Genomic DNA, 20,245 nt, shown 5'->3' with positions numbered 1-20,245 from the left:
TACTTCCAATGCACTGTGATTACAGTAGATCTATTAGAGATTATTATAGAGATATACAGTGTAGGAATGTAAAGTATTTAGTTTCAATGTTGTTTTATTTATTTAATATGTGCAAATCATAGTAAATAGGACCTTGATAACACTGGGCGATCACTAGTATATATAATTCGCCAAGTACGAGTTGAACTCGGACATGGAGGCTTCCGTACCACCGAATGTTCATTGTTTTTTGCTTATTTTTATTATTTTCAACAATACTAAGTTATTTGAAACAACGCCAAGCTTAAATAACTACCGATACATACGCCGTATGTCACTATTTTCGGACAATTTATCTATCATCATAGATGGAGTTGGGGTGATGATGAACGATACGTAAAACGTTTAATAAAATTAAAATAACTATATTATAATATGTTATATTTGTGTATATTACAAATAAGAACAATAAAAAATCTTTTAATATAGTAATTTTAATTTTATTTGTTGTTCTTGCGTTGTTTCAAAGACTGAGTATTGTGACGACTATTGCTTTTAATTCCAAGTAATATTATTGTAGTATGAATTATAAACTTGGGATTCTAATTAAATTTTCGCATAGTCGCCATAAATATAAAAAAAAATAATGAACATTTCGACGGTCCCTACGTATAAAGCGACATGTCGAAAACGCAGGTTTACAGGAGAGCGTAATTAAGGTTCAAACCACTCTAGAAATAATTCTCTATACAATTCTGAGAATATTTTTTTTATAATGTTGTTATAGCTTTCAAAATTTTGTACTAGTATTTTTAAATATTGATTATTTTTAATATTTACCAGAAAAACAGACAGATGACTGTTTCTACGTGAAAACCCAAATAAAAGCATGTCAGACAAGTCTGAGATACAACTTTATACGTAGGAATCATGAAAACGGTATTGATATCTTACTCAGATTTTACATTAATGTCTTACTTTTGTAGGTTAGAAAAACAATAACATTTTTTTTGTGTACTTACTTATTATTTAAAGCGGAAAATATGCTTTTTAGACGTGATGTTAAGTTAGACATGACCGCGTTCATGCCGAGTGGCGCGCTTTTTAAGACATCGTACAAAGCGATGAGTAGGAGATATCCGCATGTACGACACCTATTTCCTGTAATTATTATTCTTGTTCTCTAATACGAATTGTAAATCTAGTAAAATACATCATATTTAAAGAAAAATCTTATATAGGCATAAGTGTATGGACAATCTAAAGTCGAATATGCAATAAAAAAAAATTGCAATTTTTGACATGTCGCTTTATACGAAGGGACCGTCGATTTGATGGTAAGGACGCCTCCGAAGTTCCACTCGTACTTGGCCAATTGTTTTTTAATCTAATGATATAATGTTAGTTTTTATCAAAACTGGCACCGTAACTTCTTTCAACATCGCATTCCTTCCACCTCAGGTAGGATTCTAATCCTATCTGGTGTTGATTACGGATGTCCATAAGCGGCATTAACCACTTACCGTTAGGTGCCCGGCATGCTAGTCTGCTACTCTTAGAACTTTTAAATTTGGTCCCGGTTTCAAATTTCGCAATAATTTAATACTAAACCCAAAACTGCACTTCAATGTCTTAGTAGCTTTGACATCTGTTAATTATTATTATTATTATTTTCATTCTGGTTTCAAAGGACTGAACGTACTCATAGTGTAATGTACCTACCTATTATATAGGTAGTGCTATATTGAGTATGCAAACGGACCTCGTTGCTGAGAAATTGCATGCATGTAAACGTTGATTTAGTTTTGGTTGCATTGTACTCCCGGTTAAAGTTTGCACAAAAGTTAACCATAACTTTGGCGAAAGCAATGGAATGTAACAATTTTGTGTTGCATCGTGTTACTTTAGCCAATGTCAAAGTTAACAAAGTAGCCAATGGAAAAGGGTATTTTCCTACTCTTTATGGGGGTATTATCCTTTTCGTTATGGTAATACCACTACTGCTATGATGTTATTACCGTGATTCATGTTACTGTCACTACAAATTTTAGTCCAAGTAAGGTCGTTAGACAAGTTATTAGAAACAATAGCTTTAATTGACAAAAATCCACCGGGTTACATTAAGGATGGGTTGCATCGAAAGCCCGATTAAAGTTTGCGTTAAAGTTAAATATAACAATAACTTTGACCGTAGCGCTGGAATGTAACCATTCTATGTTGCGCCAATTTATGTCATTAAAATAATTTGTGTCGCTGTGAACACAATTTTTCAATAACTTTAACCGATCGAAATCGAGCGGTAATGTTAAGTGTTAGTAATGACGTAATGTTGAAGGTGGTAGATCCCTTTCCGGCGGCATCACCACCACACCTATTTCTGCGTTATAACAGCAGTGTTAAGCGCTGCTGTGTTCCGTTTTGAAGGGTGTGTGTAGTAAAGGAGACATACTTTTCCGAGACGTTCCAGCTTAGTCCTCAGGGGTAGCGGCGCATCTGTGGCCGATCTCAGGTAGGAATATCTTATCGTATCTGGGGTTGATCACAGATATCCATGGGCGGCAGTTACCATCAGCCACCTACCATCAGGTGGACTGCATGCTCGTCTGCTACTCCTACATTACGAGTATATAAAAAAAAATAATAACCTCAACTAAAATGGTACTACTAGTCAATTTTTAACCACGGATTTGACAGTTGGTTAGGCTTTTGTAAATATTAAAGTTACATAATGCAATCCATCCTTAGTGGTAGTTAAGGCGTCGTGTTAACTGTAACTAAATACGGAGCCACCTATGAATTACGTAACCGTATATTTGTCGGTTGGTAAGACTTTAGTTAACGTTAAAGATATATGGTTTAACCCATCTTTAATATATTATCTTTTTATCGCGTACGCACACAACTATTTAAAAAAAGCTTTGAGTAACATGATGTGGGTGGGTTGCATCATGTAATTTTAACATTTACAGAAGTTTAACCAACCGTGAAATCTATGGTTAAAAAATAATTAGTTGCACCATTTTACTTGAGGTTGAAATTACGTCATAACTAATACTTAACTTTAACGGCTCGAAATTGATCGGTTAAAGGTACTGTATTTGTCAACTTCCCTATCTGTCCATGTCGACCAAAAATTGCGGTGACAGCGACACAAATTACGTTAATGACAAATCAATTGATGCCACACAGATTTTTTACATTCCATCGCTACCGTCAAAGTTACTGTTATATTTAACTTTAACGCAAACTTTAACCGGGCTTTCGATGCAACCCATCCTTAGAAGCTATAGAAGAAAATGTACTGTGAAAATGTTAACTGTCTACCTATTACGATTCAATAGATAAGGCGAAAAATACCGAAAAATAGCGGCCCCTTGTATGGCTCTAGACCCATTAATTTCTAGATTTTTTATTGTTAATTATAAATATCTGTAAAAAATTAAAGTTGGTATCTGTTATGGCAAAGAGATAAAGCCCTGTAACAGGCAGTGGCAGTATTAAAAGGGTTAATTGTTACCCTGTGAGCACGGAACCCTAACAAGAAAACCAAACTATTATTTAAATGAAGTTAAAAGAGATAAAAGCTATATTCTTCTTCTTCTTCATATTTGTTTTTAGTTCGGTACCCATCAATGACACGAAAAGGATCCAATCCACAATAGACTTCATATTGATTGGATTCTTTTCGTTTAACTATGTCCAATTAACCTTGAAAAGTGCTCAGTTACAGTATGAGAAAGCTATTTGTAATATGTAGGTACTAATACATTTCTAACGATATCTCAGTAATACTAGGATTTCGTTATAATGTTGGAGCAAAAAAACAAACTCTGATCACAACCTTCCTCTACGAGCGCATGCTCAGTACTGAAAATATCACGAACTGTACACGGTTTTTGTCGGTTCTCACAACAGCCTGTTAGCTCAGTTGGTTAGAGCATCGTGCTAATAACGCGAAGGTCGCGGGTTCGATCCCCGTACGGGCTATTTAAGGGCATTTTTTTATTTTTAAAACCGTCAAAATAACATAAGACTTCCCGACTTCCAGTATTTGTTAGCACCTGCGTTGAGTTTTCTATCATTACTTATCATTACTTTTCCTAGTCATATACCAAATTGTGTTTCTGCGTGTTGGCCCTCATTCATGAAGCAATAGAGCAACTAATGTTTGAGTTATTTTTTTATTTTGTGGATCAGAGAGTAAGAAAATTTTATCGTTCAGCTTAATATAGCCTGTTATGACATTAGGCAAATTTAAACAAATTCCGTAAACAAATAATATAATAGAAAAAAATAAAAGCCGATGAGGAAAAGGAAGCTTAAAGAAAAGCTGCGTTCCTAATTATGTTCACCACGGAACAGGGAACAAGATGTTCACTTACATGTGTAAAAAGCGTCTCTCTCTCTCTCTCTTCTAAATATCACTGTTTATCTGTCTTGGCATCACTGAGATAAAAAATACCGATAAAAAATTCTTTCAAATAACTAAAAGATATTTGTTATTACATGATAGCGTATCTTCCCCTTTTCTTGGAAATTTCCGATCATTTTCCGATATTTACAATTTTTAAAGCTCCTAGGGAAATATGTTAAGAACTATGTTACTATGAATATGACTCGAAAATGTTTCCAAAAATGTAACGGAAATTCTGCAGTCGAAGAAAAAACATCTGCTAATTTGTCGACAAAATTAGGGGTACTCGTACTTTAACGCGATAAAAGGCTTCGACACCAATGACCAACCTTGTATACATATACCTACGTAACAAATAGATAACCTATTTGCTTTGAGAAGTTGTAATTATTTTTTTATTATTTTCCTCCTTTCTTTTCTTTCCTCCCCCCTTTAACGCATTCAATAGTAATGCTATACAGTGAGAAGTGTTTTTTGCGTAAGTAGATGGCTAAATTAAATCTGAATTAGTTTGAAAAGAATAGCGGAAAATTTCGAATGGAGTTACTGGCTGTTTTTATATACAGATTATTACGATGCTCTGAAAAAAAACTAAATCCGAGCTGTTTCCAAATAAAACGCTATTTTAATGAGACTAGTCGCGAATTTCGATTCTGATTTCTTAATATTATTGAAAATTCCATTGAACCATTTCAAAACGGGTGGTAGTGTGCAGTCCCTATCTCCCTGAGCTAGGGGTAACTGCCCCGAAATAAAAGATGTATACTGTGTTTAAGCTGGTATAATATTAACTGAAAATGTACAGAATAGTAGCGTGCGGTCGCTTTGAACGTTTTTAAGGGACTCGCTGGTCGCTCGCGGATAAATGAGCTCCCGCCTCCCTCGTCTTGGTGAGGGGGGCGGGAGAAAGTTTTTTTTTTAATGAACAGTATGTACGATATTTCCATTAGACAATCTGTTTTGTAATTTATAATTATTATTTGAATTGAAAGTGCTAAAATATACACTACGGAATTATTTGCAAAGCAAATATTGTCTTCATGAAATACTTGAATCTTTGGTATAATTTATATTAATAAAAAATAATATTTGGTATCTATAACAACAACCGCTTTTCAAGTTATTCGATATTTGTCAGTTAATTTAAATGAAAAATACTAGTGTCTTGTATGGGGACCCCTCTTTACTTGTAACTTTTTTTAATATTGATTAGTAGTAGCGGTCACAGTGGTAGGTACGTACTCTGTATAAAAATCAATATCAAGTATAAATCAATCTATTACGTTTTAAAAATTAGAGCCCTGTGTCTATCACCTCTCTGTGTCTATATAATTTTATCTTATAAGTTCCGTTTTTACCCTTTGAGTACGCAACCCTAAAAAAGAGAATAATCATTCTACATATAATTATTTATACACATACTCTCTAGTATAAAAAATCGACACATATACAATTAAAACTGTTTTATGAGATTAAAAAAATATTTCACTAGCCGAGTATCGAAAGACTTTATTTAAATATTAATTTAAATAAATATAGTTCAAAAAACTAAAAAACACCCTTTTATGATAAAATCAACTAAAAAGTAGTACTACTATTTAATGTTCCTTAATGGATTCCTAGATTGAAAATTATTTTCTACTTTTTACTTGATTGATTGAAAAGCGTGTTTTTTAGTTTTTTGAATCGGTTTTTGATAATTTTTGCAAAATTTTGAATTAAACTGAACGTTCAAAGTGGATAGAAATCGGGTTCAAAGATTCCGTTACTCTGTTACGTACATACACACATACATACATATATGCATACATACATACATACAACCCAAGCTAATAAAAGCGTGTTAAAAATACATCATGTTACAAATCAGCCTTTTCTCTTCAAGCGTCTTTTACAATTCTTATAAGTGACACTATCCAATAGTTGATTTATATGTATATAGGCACGGGATGGACTTTTTTCATAATGAACTCATCTTGATTGTAGGCTGCGGAAATGGATTGCTTTAAAGCCGAATTTGCCGAATGGATTGTCGATTTTTTTTATTATCGTGGTAGGGTAAGGTTGCGCAAGTCGCCGTAAGGGAAAAATGCTGTAATATTTGGGGTAATTTAAATGAAGCAAAATCTTTTACGTAAATTTAATGTTTAGTTATTAGAGTATCATATACAATTTAAAACAAAATAAAAATATTTTATTCAAATAGTGATTTCAACGTTGTACCAAAAAGTACCTTCGGTACGACTAGGGGCCTGGTCGCCTAGGTCGTATCTAAAGTAATACCACTGGTAATTAGTTTTAGTGCCATAACTTTAAAAATATTTTCATACCATTTGGAAACGCTTACATGGTATTTTGATCGGGATTGATTGAACGGGGTGCCGAAATTTGCTGCTGCATGTATTTAATTCATGTTTAATAAATCCCAATTTCACATTTCTAAGTTTCGATAAAGCTTTTCTTAATTCCTAACCTCAATTGCAAGTATAATATCTTATTTTGAGTAAACATAATATGTTTAGCTCATAAGACAAAAAAAAATGTGAACAATTTCTTGCAATGGCTAAGCCGCCCAAGGTACGACTTAAGCAACAACACTTCAAAATTTGAAAATAATATTACTGATATAACCCTTAGATTTTTTATAATTTATAATGACTAAATGAATAGTCTTCTTAGTCGAATCCTCATGACTGAGGGTCGTGACCATCAAGAACAGCCTTGTCTACGATAGTCTTCCAAGTATTGCGATTCTTTGCAATGTGTATGGAATTGTAGATTGTGGTGTTGCTAGTTTTCTTAACACCATCTGTCCATCGCGTTGGCGATCTCCGATTTTTCTACAAGTAGCCTGTTGGTGCACCCTCTTGCAGCCGGTAGCATATTTCACACCAGAAGACCCGGAACCGTTCTGGCGGGTGTTAGCCGGGTCGCAGGACAAAATCACATTTCTTGCTGGTTTACTGTTCATGACGGTTTTCTTGGGAGATAGTGCGGTAGATTCCCATTCCTTTCCGCGTCAGTCTTTTAGAGGTTATTTAAATCCTTCCGGCCACTGCAGCCGTCCTGCAAGCAGGGGATCGGGCCATTTCCCACCGCCCGATACTCGGCGTTACTGAAATGAATAGTAGAATGTGTCAAAAGTAGAAAAGAATCACAGAAATTAACTTTACAGTCGCACTTCCCTTGAAATTGTTTACTGGTGAACTTAAAATTTTAGTGAAAACATCTTGTTTTAAAATTAATGGTACCGACATGGTGCCCAGTAATTTTTGTTCATACGCACAACTAACTAGTATAGTATACTTTTAAAGCACCAGATATCGCTTTTTGTATATAGGAGACTAGATATTGCTGTGGTACGATTTGGGCGCAGATACGACTTAGCAACCTTACCCTAAGCAGCTCATTTACGATTTGGCCATCACACACTTGGAAAACTCATAAGAGCATTGAAAAATTATATTAATATAACGCTACAATGATTAAATCTATACATTTTCTATGGCCAGAATCACAATATGAACATTCGATGCAACGAGTACGAGAACAAGTCATCCGATCAATAATTCTAGAATTCTCAAGAATTCAAATAATAATATGATTCAAATCTCTCCGCAATTGATGTGTGCCGGGATATGGCGTATTGGTAATGTGCACGGTGGACATAGGGTGTCGACACATCGTCTTGTCGCTTTTCAATAGTATGTGTCCGCCTTCATTCACATGAATATAATGTTTCTACGCGAGCTGCGGTGTCATGTCCACCGCGATTGTGAATAAAAAACGCTGCGTGAGTTCTGCCTCTAATACATATTAGTCGTTCACTTCGAGTTGGCTACTACCTCCCTCCGCGCACCCCGCACGCAATTTAAGTCAGATTCGCAAAAGTACGGATATCAACGTAGGGACGTACCACTAAATGAGTATTAATTAACGTATACTTCATTTATAATTACAATATATAAAATATATAATGTAAAAGTAGAACCATTAAAACTATCCTAACATAAACCCTTGGTAAGAAAAAACTAAACTACCTCAAAATATTTAACTTTTCTTGGGTTTGTCTTATCGGGGTTCTACTGTAACAGATAAAAAAATAAGTGAATGGGTATAAAGTATGTTACACAATCGTGACGTCATTTTGTAATGGCAAACTCGAAGTAAACGGGTAGTACTTTAAATTATTCTAATATTCTCATTGAAACTAATATGCATGCATATGTGAATATCTATAAAGAAGCACACATTATTTAAAAAATATATGTTTTTTATCTTGATAAAATAAATTGAAATAAAATAATAAATAATTGATAAAGATAATTAAACGTTGCACCAATATAAATCTTAACTGAGTATAATTTTAACATAGTAAGACTTCATACAAAATATAGAAAATACGATATGTGTGAATAGTAAAAGTGTAGTTGAAAAGTTACATTCGTGTTTTTTTATTTCATTTCAGAATCAAAGCGAGAAATATCAAAGAAGACTTTTCAAGAAAAAACTGATGTCAGTATTACCCAACCTGATGATTCAAATATAATAACAAACAAAATGACATATAAAACTACAGAAGAAGCAAATATTTTAAAAATGGAAAACAAAGAAGAAATTAGCTCAAGAAAAATGACGTCTACTCATGATGTTCCTTGGCGTAAGAACCGTCAATTGGATACAAGTAGTATTACAAAAGAATCAAAATTAGAGGTTAGGCATTGGCGACAACCGCGTCAAGAGGATAAAACCACTACTGAACTTACTTCTGATGATACAATGATAACTAAAAAATATCAAGAAGATATCATTCAAGAAGAGAAAAAACAGACACAGCATTGGCGTAAATCAAAAACAGTTGAAAAACAAGACAATGAAACACAGAAAACAAAAATCGACGAAGACATATCAAAAACCAACATTTTTGATGAAGAATATACAACGAATGCGGAATTACAAACATCAGATGAAACTCAAATTCAAAAAACTCGTAAAGAAAAAACACCTCGTTTAATACCAAAAACTACAGAGGCGGTGCCATGGAACCAAGAAATAATAAAACTCCGACCATCAAAGGTTGAAAAAACACCAATACCTAAGGAGAAAATTGAAGAAATAGCTTTAAAACAAGTAAGAAAAGAATCAATACAGAAGTCAGAAACTATCATTTTAGACGAATCGCTTGCATCTGAAGAGGATACAATAATTCTCAAGGTCGTTGAGTCAGAAAAACCTGAAGAAGATTTAAAAGTGTTACAACCTGGTTGGAGAAAAAGTAAACCAGGTAAGGAACAACCTGTTGACGAAGTAATGCCCAAACCTTCAAAACAAAAGGTTTCACTGGAAGAAAACCTTAAAGAACTACACCTAAAACCAGTTAAAAAAGAAAAAACAGTACCACAAGTAAAAGACGAGCAACCTCATTGGCGTACAAGCAAGAGCCAGCCTAAAGAGGAAGAAACGACTGAAGTAGTAGCCCTAAAGCCTGTACCGAAACAAGAGGCACCAGAGGAAGAAAAAATAGTACCCGAGGAGAAGCCAAAGCAACCTATATGGCGAACTGGCAAGAAACAACTTAGTAAGGAACAACAAGCCGTTGAAGAAGTGGTTCTCAAATCTGCTGCGAAACAAAAAGCACCAGAAGAAGAAAAACCAGAAGACGTAAAGCTTAAGCCTGTGAAGAAAGAACAACCTGTACTGGAGGAGAAGCCCGAGGAAAACAAATGGCCGATAGGTAGGAGACGCTCTAAAGAAGAACAGCCAACTGAAGAAGTAATGCTCAAGCCTGTCTCAAAAGAAAAATCTACTGAAGAACAAAAACCTGAAGAACTACAGCAAGAGCAACCTCAGTGGCGTACTGGCAAGAGACGTCCTAAAGAGGAACAACCTGTCGAAGAGGTAGTTCTCAAGCCTGTGCCGAAACAAAAGGCACCAGAAGAAGAAAAACCCGAAGAAGTACAATTGAAACCAGTGAAGAAGGAAAAACCTGTACCAGAAGAGAAACCTGAGGAAACCAAATGGCCTACTGGCAAGAGACGTCCTAAAGAGGAGCAACCTGTGGAAGAAGTAATTCTCAAGCCTGTGCCTAAACAAAAGGCACCAGAGGAAGAAAAACCCGAGGAAGTACAATTGAAACCAGTGAAGAAGGAAAAACCTGTACCAGAGGAGAAACCTGAAGAAACGAAATGGCCTACTGGCAAGAGACGTCCTAAAGAGGAACAACCCGTCGAAGAGGTAGTCCTGAAGCCTGTTCCGAAACAAAAGGCACCAGAGGAAGAAAAATCAGTACCTAATGAGAAACCAGAGCAACCCCAGTGGCGTACTGGTAAGAAACGGTTCCAGGAAGAACAACAACCCATTGAAGAAATAAGTCTCAAACCTGTTCCAAAACAAAAGATATCAGAAGAGGAAAAACCAGAGGAAATTCCACTTAAAACAGTGCAAAAAGAAAAACCTGTACCAGAGGAGAAGTCTGAAGAAACCCAATGGCCTAGAGGTAAGAGACGCCCGAAGCAAGAACAAACAGCTGAAGAAGTAGTACTTAAGGCAATCCCAAAACCAGACATAACAGAGGACGAAAAACTTGTACCCGAGGAGAAGCCAGTACAACCACAGTGGCGTACTGGCAAGAAAAAACCTAAAGAAGAACAACCTGTTGAAGAAGTTTTTCTCAAACCCGTACCAAAACAAAAAGCGCCAGAAGAAGAAACGCCTGAGGAAGTAATCCTCAAGCCTGTACCAAAACAAAAGGCACCAGAGGAAGAAAAACCCGAGGAAGTACAATTAAAACCAGTGAAAAAGGAAAAACCTGTACCAGAAGAGAAGCCTGAGGAAACCAAATGGCCAACTGGCAAGAGACGTCCTAAAGAGGAACAACCTGTCGAAGAGGTAGTTCTCAAGCCTGTGCCGAAACAAAAGGCACCAGAGGAAGAAAAACCCGAGGAAGTACAATTGAAACCAGTGAAGAAGGAAAAACCTGTACCAGAAGAGAAGCCTGAGGAAACCAAATGGCCTACTGGCAAGAGACGTCCTAAAGAGGAACAACCTGTAGAAGAGGTAGTTCTCAAGCCTGTGCCGAAACAAACGGCGCCAGAGGAAGAAAAACCCGAGGAAGTACAATTGAAACCAGTGAAAAAGGATAAACCTGTACCAGAAGAGAAGCCTGAGGAAACCAAATGGCCTACTGGCAAGAGACGTCCTAAAGAGGAAGAACCTGTCGAAGAGGTAGTTCTCAAGCCTGTACCGAAACAAAAGGCACCAGAGGAAGAAAAACCCGAGGAAGTACAATTAAAACCAGTGAAAAAGGAAAAACCTGTACCAGAAGAGAAGCCTGAGGAAACCAAATGGCCTACTGGCAAGAGACGTCCTAAAGAGGAACAACCTGTCGAAGAGGTAGTTCTCAAGCCTGTGCCGAAACAAAAGGCACCAGAGGAAGAAAAACCCGAGGAAGTACAATTGAAACCAGTGAAAAAGGAAAAACCTGTACCAGAAGAGAAGCCTGAGGAAACCAAATGGCCTACTGGCAAGAGACGTCCTAAAGAGGAACAACCTGTAGAAGAGGTAGTTCTCAAGCCTGTGCCGAAACAAAAGGCACCAGAGGAAGAAAAACCCGAGGAAGTACAATTGAAACCAGTGAAAAAGGAAAAACCTGTACCAGAAGAGAAGCCTGAGGAAACCAAATGGCCTACTGGCAAGAGACGTCCTAAAGAGGAAGAACCTGTCGAAGAGGTAGTTCTCAAGCCTGTGCCAAAACAAAAGGCACCAGAGGAAGAAAAACCCGAGGAAGTACAATTGAAACCAGTGAAAAAAGAAAAACCTGTACCAGAAGAGAAGCCTGAGGAAACCAAATGGCCTACTGGCAAGAGACGTCCTAAAGAGGAAGAACCTGTCGAAGAGGTAGTTCTCAAGCCTGTGCCGAAACAAAAGGCACCAGAGGAAGTACAATTGAAACCAGTGAAAAAAGAAAAACCTGTACCAGAAGAGAAGCCTGAGGAAACCAAATGGCCTACTGGCAAGAGACGTCCTAAAGAGGAACAACCTGTAGAAGAGGTAGTTCTCAAGCCTGTGCCGAAACAAAAGGCACCAGAGGAAGAAAAACCCGAGGAAGTACAATTGAAACCAGTGAAGAAGGAAAAACCTGTACCAGAAGAGAAGCCTGAGGAAACCAAATGGCCCACTGGCAAGAGACGTCCTAAAGAGGAACAACCTGTTGAAGAGGTAGTTCTCAAGCCTGTGCCGAAACAAAAGGCACCAGAGGAAGAAAAACCCGAGGAAGTACAATTGAAACCAGTGAAAAAGGAAAAACCTGTACCAGAAGAGAAGCCCGAGGAAACCAAATGGCCTACTGGCAAGAGACGTCCTAAGGAGGAACAACCTGTCGAAGAGGTAGTTCTCAAGCCTGTGCCGAAACAAAAGGCACCAGAGGAAGAAAAACCCGAGGAAGTACAATTGAAACCAGTGAAGAAGGAAAAACCTGTACCAGAAGAGAAGCCCGAGGAAACCAAATGGCCTACTGGCAAGAGACGTCCTAAAGAGGAAGAACCTGTCGAAGAGGTAGTTCTCAAGCCTGTGCCGAAACAAAAGGCACCAGAGGAAGAAAAACCCGAGGAAGTACAATTGAAACCAGTAAAGAAGGAAAAACCTGTACCAGAAGAGAAGCCTGAGGAAACCAAATGGCCTACTGGCAAGAGACGTCCTAAAGAGGAACAACCTGTCGAAGAGGTAGTTCTCAAGCCTGTGCCGAAACAAAAGGCACCAGAGGAAGAAAAACCCGAGGAAGTACAATTGAAACCAGTGAAAAAGGAAAAACCTGTACCAGAAGAGAAGCCTGAGGAAACCAAATGGCCTACTGGCAAGAGACGTCCTAAAGAGGAACAACCTGTCGAAGAGGTAGTTCTCAAGCCTGTGCCGAAACAAAAGGCACCAGAGGAAGAAAAACCCGAGGAAGTACAATTGAAACCAGTGAAAAAGGAAAAACCTGTACCAGAAGAGAAGCCAGAGGAAACCAAATGGCCTACTGGCAAGAGACGTCCTAAAGAGGAAGAACCTGTCGAAGAGGTAGTTCTCAAGCCTGTGCCGAAACAAAAGGCACCAGAAGAAGAAAAACCCGAGGAAGTACAATTGAAACCAGTGAAAAAGGAAAAACCTGTACCAGAAGAGAAGCCTGAGGAAACCAAATGGCCTACTGGCAAGAGACGTCCGAAAGAGGAACAACCTGTAGAAGAGGTAGTTCTCAAGCCTGTGCCGAAACAAAAGGCACCAGAGGAAGAAAAACCCGAGGAAGTACAATTAAAACCAGTGAAAAAGGAAAAACCTGTACCAGAAGAGAAGCCTGAGGAAACCAAATGGCCTACTGGGAAGAGACGTCCAAAAGAGGAAGAACCTGTCGAAGAGGTAGTTCTCAAGCCTGTGCCGAAACAAAAGGCACCAGAGGAAGAAAAACCCGAGGAAGTACAATTGAAACCAGTGAAAAAAGAAAAACCTGTACCAGAAGAGAAGCCTGGGGAAACCGAATGGCCTACTGGCAAGAGACGTCCTAAAGAGGAAGAACCTGTTGAAGAGGTAGTCCTCAAGCCTGTACCAAAACAAAAGGCACCAGAGGAAGAAAAACCCGAGGAAGTACAATTGAAACCAGTGAAAAAGGAAAAACCTGTACCAGAAGAGAAGCCCGAGGAAACCAAATGGCCTACTGGCAAGAGACGTCCTAAGGAGGAACAACCTGTCGAAGAGGTAGTTCTCAAGCCTGTGCCGAAACAAAAGGCACCAGAGGAAGAAAAACCCGAGGAAGTACAATTGAAACCAGTGAAAAAGGAAATACCTGCTCCGGAGGAGAAGCCTGAGGAAACCAAACGGCCTACTGAAGAAATAGTCTCCAAGCCGGTACCGAAACAAGAAGTACCGGAAGAAGATAAATTAGTAGAAATAGAAGAAAAGAAACAATTTGTAGTAGAAGTGGTTGAAAAAACAAAGAAAAAGAAAATACACAAGAAAGAAATTCAAAAAGATGAACATATAGGTAAGAATTTCAATATTTTCTTTAGGCAATCTAGCGTAAGCCACGTTTAACTATGAAACATTATTTTGAATACAAAAAAGAAAACAGATGCATGGCTAAGAATAAGATAAACAAAAGAAAGATAAATATTTACTCCATGCTCATTTGCAAAAAAACGGGTGATTTCGATGTGTCTATGCAGCTTGTAAATAAATTAGTGGTGCTTTATGTGACTAGAACTTTAAAAGGTATTTTGTATGCAATTAATATATTATCACTAAGATAAGAATATTAATAGAGCATTATAATGTTTAAGTATTATAACACCTGCCACTAATTTCCTGCATTTACCCAGGGTTGACTGGTAGAGAATGCCATCAGGCATTATGTACCTTTACTTCCTGTTCGTGTTACAAGAAATAAATAAATAAAGTATTTATCTTATTGACGCATTTATTGCTTGTCATAAACTCTTATTTTTTTTTATTTATATATAAGAAAGTTTTAAAACCTTTTATGGTTAAGGTATACAGTTGAAAAGATAAAAAATATCAAAATAAAAAAAAAACCATAACCGTTTTTGCCAAACACTCTATAACATTATTTTATACCCTCGGGGATAGAATTTTCAAAATTACTTTCTTAGTGCTCCTTTATGCTAAGTATATACTCGTAAGTTAGTTCAGCGATTTTGGCTGTGCGTTAATTTCTGGCACTGTCAATTAATCATTTAATGGGTCAGTCAATCAAAGATTTATCACATTATACCGAACTGAGCGGCTTAGTGAGGAAAATTGAGAAACCCTTTTTGTCTGTGCATTCGTAGGATTGACCAAAACATTGACTATCTCGTGTGTCAAGTTCAAGCTCAAGCTTCATGTTAGTTTTTGGTACAGTAAGTTTTTAAACGCATTTCCGGTTAGTTTATTTTTTACATTTGTCCAAGGACAGGTTTCTTGGTAGTCAGAATAAATAAGAACATCGTTAGAACTGAAGATTATAATATAATATATTATGATAATGCTCAGTTCTAACGATTATAATAGTTACTTGTTACTTGTTACTTGTTAGTGCCCGATTTTTTGCAAAAGAGTATGCTATAACATATGCGCTGAACTTCTAAAATTCTATACAAACTGTAGTCATCATGTTGTATGTTCTTTTATTTATTAATATATTTTTATGACTGGATGAGTAAGCCTTTTTGCGTATATGAAGAATTCACACATTTTAAATTAAAAATATATAAATAGGTATGTACCAGAAGGTACACATGTATTGTAATCTATTGTAGAGTACATGAAAATGTTATTTTTTGCAAGTAACACGAAGATTCACACCCAGACATAATGTCACATAGATTTTATTTAATAGATATTTTGTGAAACAACTTGTAGTTAATGTCTCATTCCTGCCATTCAGTTCATAGCTATTGAAACTTCATTGATAGGTTAATGATATCACATACCTAATCTAGTTATAAAAATAAATTATTAATTACATCAATATTTTATGTATTCATAAACACAGTTTTATAAATTTTAATTGTATAGAATTTGATAGTTACACAATTTATATAAATATTTTTTACACATACAACAAAGTGCATTATGTAAAATAACTATTGGCATGATTGTTCTAGTTTATATCAATAACAGAATTTAAACTGTGGCGCTAATTATTGAACAACAGTACTATCGTATAATATTGTTCAATATAATATTTATAAACCTCTTATTGTGCATACTGATAACTTGTGATAACCATTGTAAAGTAATAATGTTTTTAACATGTAGTTTATATAGGTATGGCATTGTTTCACTGTTACTAAAAATAATAAAAATTACAGGATAATTTTCAAATTAACTCATTGATATTATAGTTTACCATAAACACTCACTAATGTCTACAAAGTCAAAATCGTAGTGCCTAAAACTAAAATAGAAGAAAGAAAATACCATAGTGATAGGCAAAATGCATAGCTTTTATTTAAGGACATGTCTTCGATTGTTAATGAATTGAATAAAAAATGATTTTAGGTATTTTATAAATTTCATAATCATAAAAGAAAATTAATTAAAACTATTTTACAGAATTTGGACCAATTATATATGAGACGATAAAAGCAGTGACTGTAACTGAAAGTGATGATTTTGAACTTAGTGTTACGTTTAAACCAGAAGATGAAAACACAGTGACTTGGTTTTTAAATAATCAAATTCTCGAAAAGAGCCAAGATTGTAACATAGTTACTGAAAATGGTAGATCGACATTAAAGATTAAAAATGCAGACAAAAAGAAGGTAGGGAAATATGAAGTAGTAATTGAGAAAAATAACGTATTAGCGAAATCAGCAAGTTCTGTAAAAATCAAAAAAGGTTCAGATGAAGATAACATAGTGCCTCCTACCTTCATTAGACCACTTCAGCCCACGTCTGCCGGACTCGGAGATATTATACTACTCGAAACTGAGGTTCATTCAAGTCCATGCGCCTCTTTCCAGTGGTTTATAGGGTCAAAGGAAGTCTCTTCTTATTTAAAAGAAAATAAAATTCATAATATGTATATAACTAATAGAGACAACGTGTCATGTCTTTGTATAGAAAATGTAACTACAGAAATAGTGGGAATTATAACATGTAGAGCCGAAAACTTTGCTGGATCAGTATCTAGTTCAGCTTCATTAAACATTTTATCAAGTAATGACAAAGAAGTAAATGGGCGAGCTCCGGAATTTATTGCACCTTTAAAATCAACGACTGTAATGGATGGAGACCCAATAGTACTGAAGTGTGAAGTCATAGGTCAACCTTGGCCAAAGATAGATTGGTATTATAATGGTAAAACTATTGAAATTGCCAGAGATGTAACAATTGGCCGACAAGAATCAGGCCTATGTGAATTATGCATAAAAGAAGCTTTCCCGGAAATGACAGGAATTTATGGTGTAACAGCTGTAAATGAATTCGGGACTTGTACCTGCGAATGTGTTGTAAATGTGGAAGGTAGCTCAACAGTTTCGGTTTCAAACTGCATGTATACTAATATATGTTTTGCATGAGAGTAAGAGCATATTGTATTATTAAAGTATTACTGTAATTTGACACAACTATCCTTATAAAATATTAAAACTTTACAATTTATTACATTCGCCATGCATCTGTAGTAGAATTTAAAAACAAACATAGATTTAATTTACTTCATGATGTCGCTATGGTGTGTATGAAATCTAAGTTTAATAAAAGTATTCCAAAGGAATGGTATAAATATTATCAGTTCGTTATTCATTAGAAAAGAATTTAAGGACATAATTACTCGTATATATATTATATATCTTAGATTCTCATGACAACAAAGTGACGATATTTTTCAGCACCTATAATTTAAAAATATTAATTAGCACTTTGGCAGTAAAAGGTACATAAATATTAGCTTATTATTGCTGAACACTTTAGTTTATTCATCTCAAAGATGTAATATGATTATTAAACAAGCTTCAAATGCTGCCCTTTTTATTGGAATTCGACTTTTTATGGTTCGTTTAATTACTTACCGTATTTATATTGAAATAATCATTGATTTTCAATACAAGTACTGTTTTTATTTGTAAAGCCTAATAAATTTATTTTTTTCTTACAAAGCATACGAGTACGTGCCAAGCGCGTCAGAAGAAGATATATTAAGTGATGAGGTAAGAAAGAAAGTGACCTTCATACCTAAACCATACCCGCACAATATCATACCATTTTTTTAAATAGTTATCATTGTCGTTGAATAAAATTTTATTTAGACGTATCATGTACCTACTTTACAATGTGTAGAAGTTCGTGTTTACTTAGCACTCAAACGGTTTTTTCTAAGATATAAGTAGTTTTCCGGTCTGAGGACGTATAATTAAACATCGTATTATAGGTAGATTAATTATGGCGATATTTTGCATCATTATTATTAGATGCATTTTATGGCGTTATTGCTTATGTTCGTACTTTTTTTATTGATAGTGCATACTTCAGTAGTTATCTACATGAGATAGACGTGTTGTTTATATGATTTATAACTGTAAAATTACAGTTAGGTGATGCCCCATTTGGATTAATTCCCGTCTAATAAGTAAACAATTGTAAGGGAAATTTAAACAAAGTGACAGGTAGATAAAACCTGCGACTTCTTTCAGGATGGTGTTCACTCTCGTGCTAAATACCTAAATATTTTTGACAGTATTATCCATCAAAATACGGTTTAGTTGAACCCTAGCTCGCAGATCTTGTGGCAAAATAAGCGAATCTTGCTAAAAACAAATGCCGTGCTTCATGAGATAATTCGCTACGTAGTGCTATTACTTTCGTATGAATTTTTCGACAATTTTCGAATCGTGTAGGTAATATTGATTTAGATGTGTTATATTTCTTTTATCGCCTGTGAGATTGAAGAATCATTAGCTGTGAAGTATTTAGCGTAGTCCGTAATGTATATATAGTATTTCTATTTCAGAAAACCAGTGATTTAGAAGAATTTGCGCCGAAAATTGTAAAAGCATTGCCAACAGTTATAACAACAGTTGAAGGGGAACTTACCAGGTAAAAAGTAACACCTGTTATTTGATTTTATTTGAATTTTATCTCATATTTATGTAATAAAACAAATATAATTACATTATAATCTATACTTAAAACCCGTTAAATATAATATCATAATTCTGTCACAAATTATGACGTGTTCTCAAATATTATCTCATTTTAAAATGTAAATTGTTCCTTCAACTATCTGAATGCTATGAAAAACATTATTTAACAGACTAGAGGCACGAGCTATAGGCATACCAAAGCCAGAAGTGAGGTGGCTCAAGGACGGAACAGAATTAAAAACATCTCATGAATACCAGATAGAAGAATTAGAGGACGGCACTTCCATATTAATTATTCCTGAGGTTTATCAAGATGACACTGGGGAAATTAAATTTGAAGCTTTTAATGCGCTTGGAGTAACATGCACGGTAGCAGCATTATCTGTTGATAGTAAGTTTTTGGGACATATGGTACTATTAATTTTATTATAAGTGTATTTTACTTAATGATTATTGATTAAATTCATATATTTTATCAGGGTGCACAAAGGAGCTCCGGTCAAAAAATCTAAAACGTTTCCTATCCCTATTATCATTCTTCTCCACCACAAAAGTTACTCAATACAAATAACACATAGTTGAAAAGTATAACTGAATGTTTACACTACTCATATTTACGAGAATTACTACCTAAATACAATAAATATATCGTCACTGGAAAAATAAACCTATGAGAAACTAATGCATATTCCATTGTTAAGTTTTATGCATTTTATTTAATATGTATTCCAATAACAAGTGAATATGTATTTAAGTTTCGTTATACTCATATTTTTTTATCATGTAATAATTTCAGTGGGACCACACTAATTAAGCAAACCGTAGGTATATTTTCCGAAAATGATATTTTTTTGATTATTTCTTAAACCACCACGTTAAGACTTCGTATTCTTGTTGATTTTTTATTAATTGATGACATGATTTGATTCTGGAGATACTGTTTATTTATGCAAGGCTCAAATAATTTGTGGTATTCACGATTAATAAATAATTCTCAATATTTATAAAAGTAAAAATAAAACCAATCTCGTTTAATATTATCATTATCTATTATCATTGATAAATTTATATTTATTTAAAACAAATGATTCCGAATAATAAAAAATCTATGTATAAATAATTATAATAATTTAATGTTTTAAGGCATTATTGGAACGAAGCATTACAGAAAACCAGAATGGGTGACACATATGGAAGAACTTCAGGCAGCTTTGAAAGGTAATATAAATTAAAT

At 35.2% G+C, this 20,245-nt stretch overlaps 1 protein-coding gene, 1 long non-coding RNA gene and 1 other non-coding gene across 14 annotated transcripts in view; 2 read left to right on the top strand and 1 right to left on the bottom strand.

Moving 5' to 3' along the window:
- The first annotated feature begins 3,892 nt into the window (after positions 1 to 3,892).
- TRNAI-AAU (transfer RNA isoleucine (anticodon AAU)) lies at positions 3,893 to 3,966 on the top strand. The gene has a single exon. It is a non-coding gene; the product is annotated as a tRNA-Ile (tRNA).
- A 2,580-nt stretch (positions 3,967 to 6,546) lies between these two features.
- The window catches only part of LOC140743398 (uncharacterized), an 82,294-nt gene continuing 68,595 nt past the window's right edge, over positions 6,547 to 20,245 (bottom strand). Inside the window, exon 3 of the long non-coding RNA XR_012102461.1 lies at positions 6,547 to 7,508. This is a non-coding gene — a long non-coding RNA (uncharacterized LOC140743398). The remainder of the gene's footprint in view (positions 7,509 to 20,245) is intronic.
- The window catches only part of Titin2 (titin-like protein), a 77,188-nt gene continuing 65,810 nt past the window's right edge, over positions 8,868 to 20,245 (top strand). For 10 of the 12 annotated variants that reach the window (XM_073074620.1, XM_073074616.1, XM_073074613.1 and 7 more), the window contains exons 1-5: positions 8,868 to 14,408; positions 18,029 to 18,078; positions 18,879 to 18,964; positions 19,182 to 19,402; positions 20,155 to 20,229. In XM_073074620.1, coding sequence (XP_072930721.1) covers positions 8,954 to 14,408; positions 18,029 to 18,078; positions 18,879 to 18,964; positions 19,182 to 19,402; positions 20,155 to 20,229 — 5,887 coding nt within the window. In that variant the 5' untranslated portion in view covers positions 8,868 to 8,953. The remainder of the gene's footprint in view (positions 14,409 to 18,028; positions 18,079 to 18,878; positions 18,965 to 19,181; positions 19,403 to 20,154; positions 20,230 to 20,245) is intronic. The other 2 variants (XM_073074612.1, XM_073074611.1) reach the window with 2 other exon arrangements.

Source organism: Epargyreus clarus, unplaced genomic scaffold (assembly GCF_041222505.1).
Source record: "Epargyreus clarus isolate Ecla_fem2 unplaced genomic scaffold, WU_Ecla_fem_2.2 ptg000007l, whole genome shotgun sequence".
Taxonomy (NCBI): Eukaryota; Metazoa; Arthropoda; class Insecta; order Lepidoptera; family Hesperiidae; genus Epargyreus; species Epargyreus clarus.
Note: the sequence above shows the minus strand (reverse complement) of the source record. Positions and strands in the feature narration are given on the sequence as shown.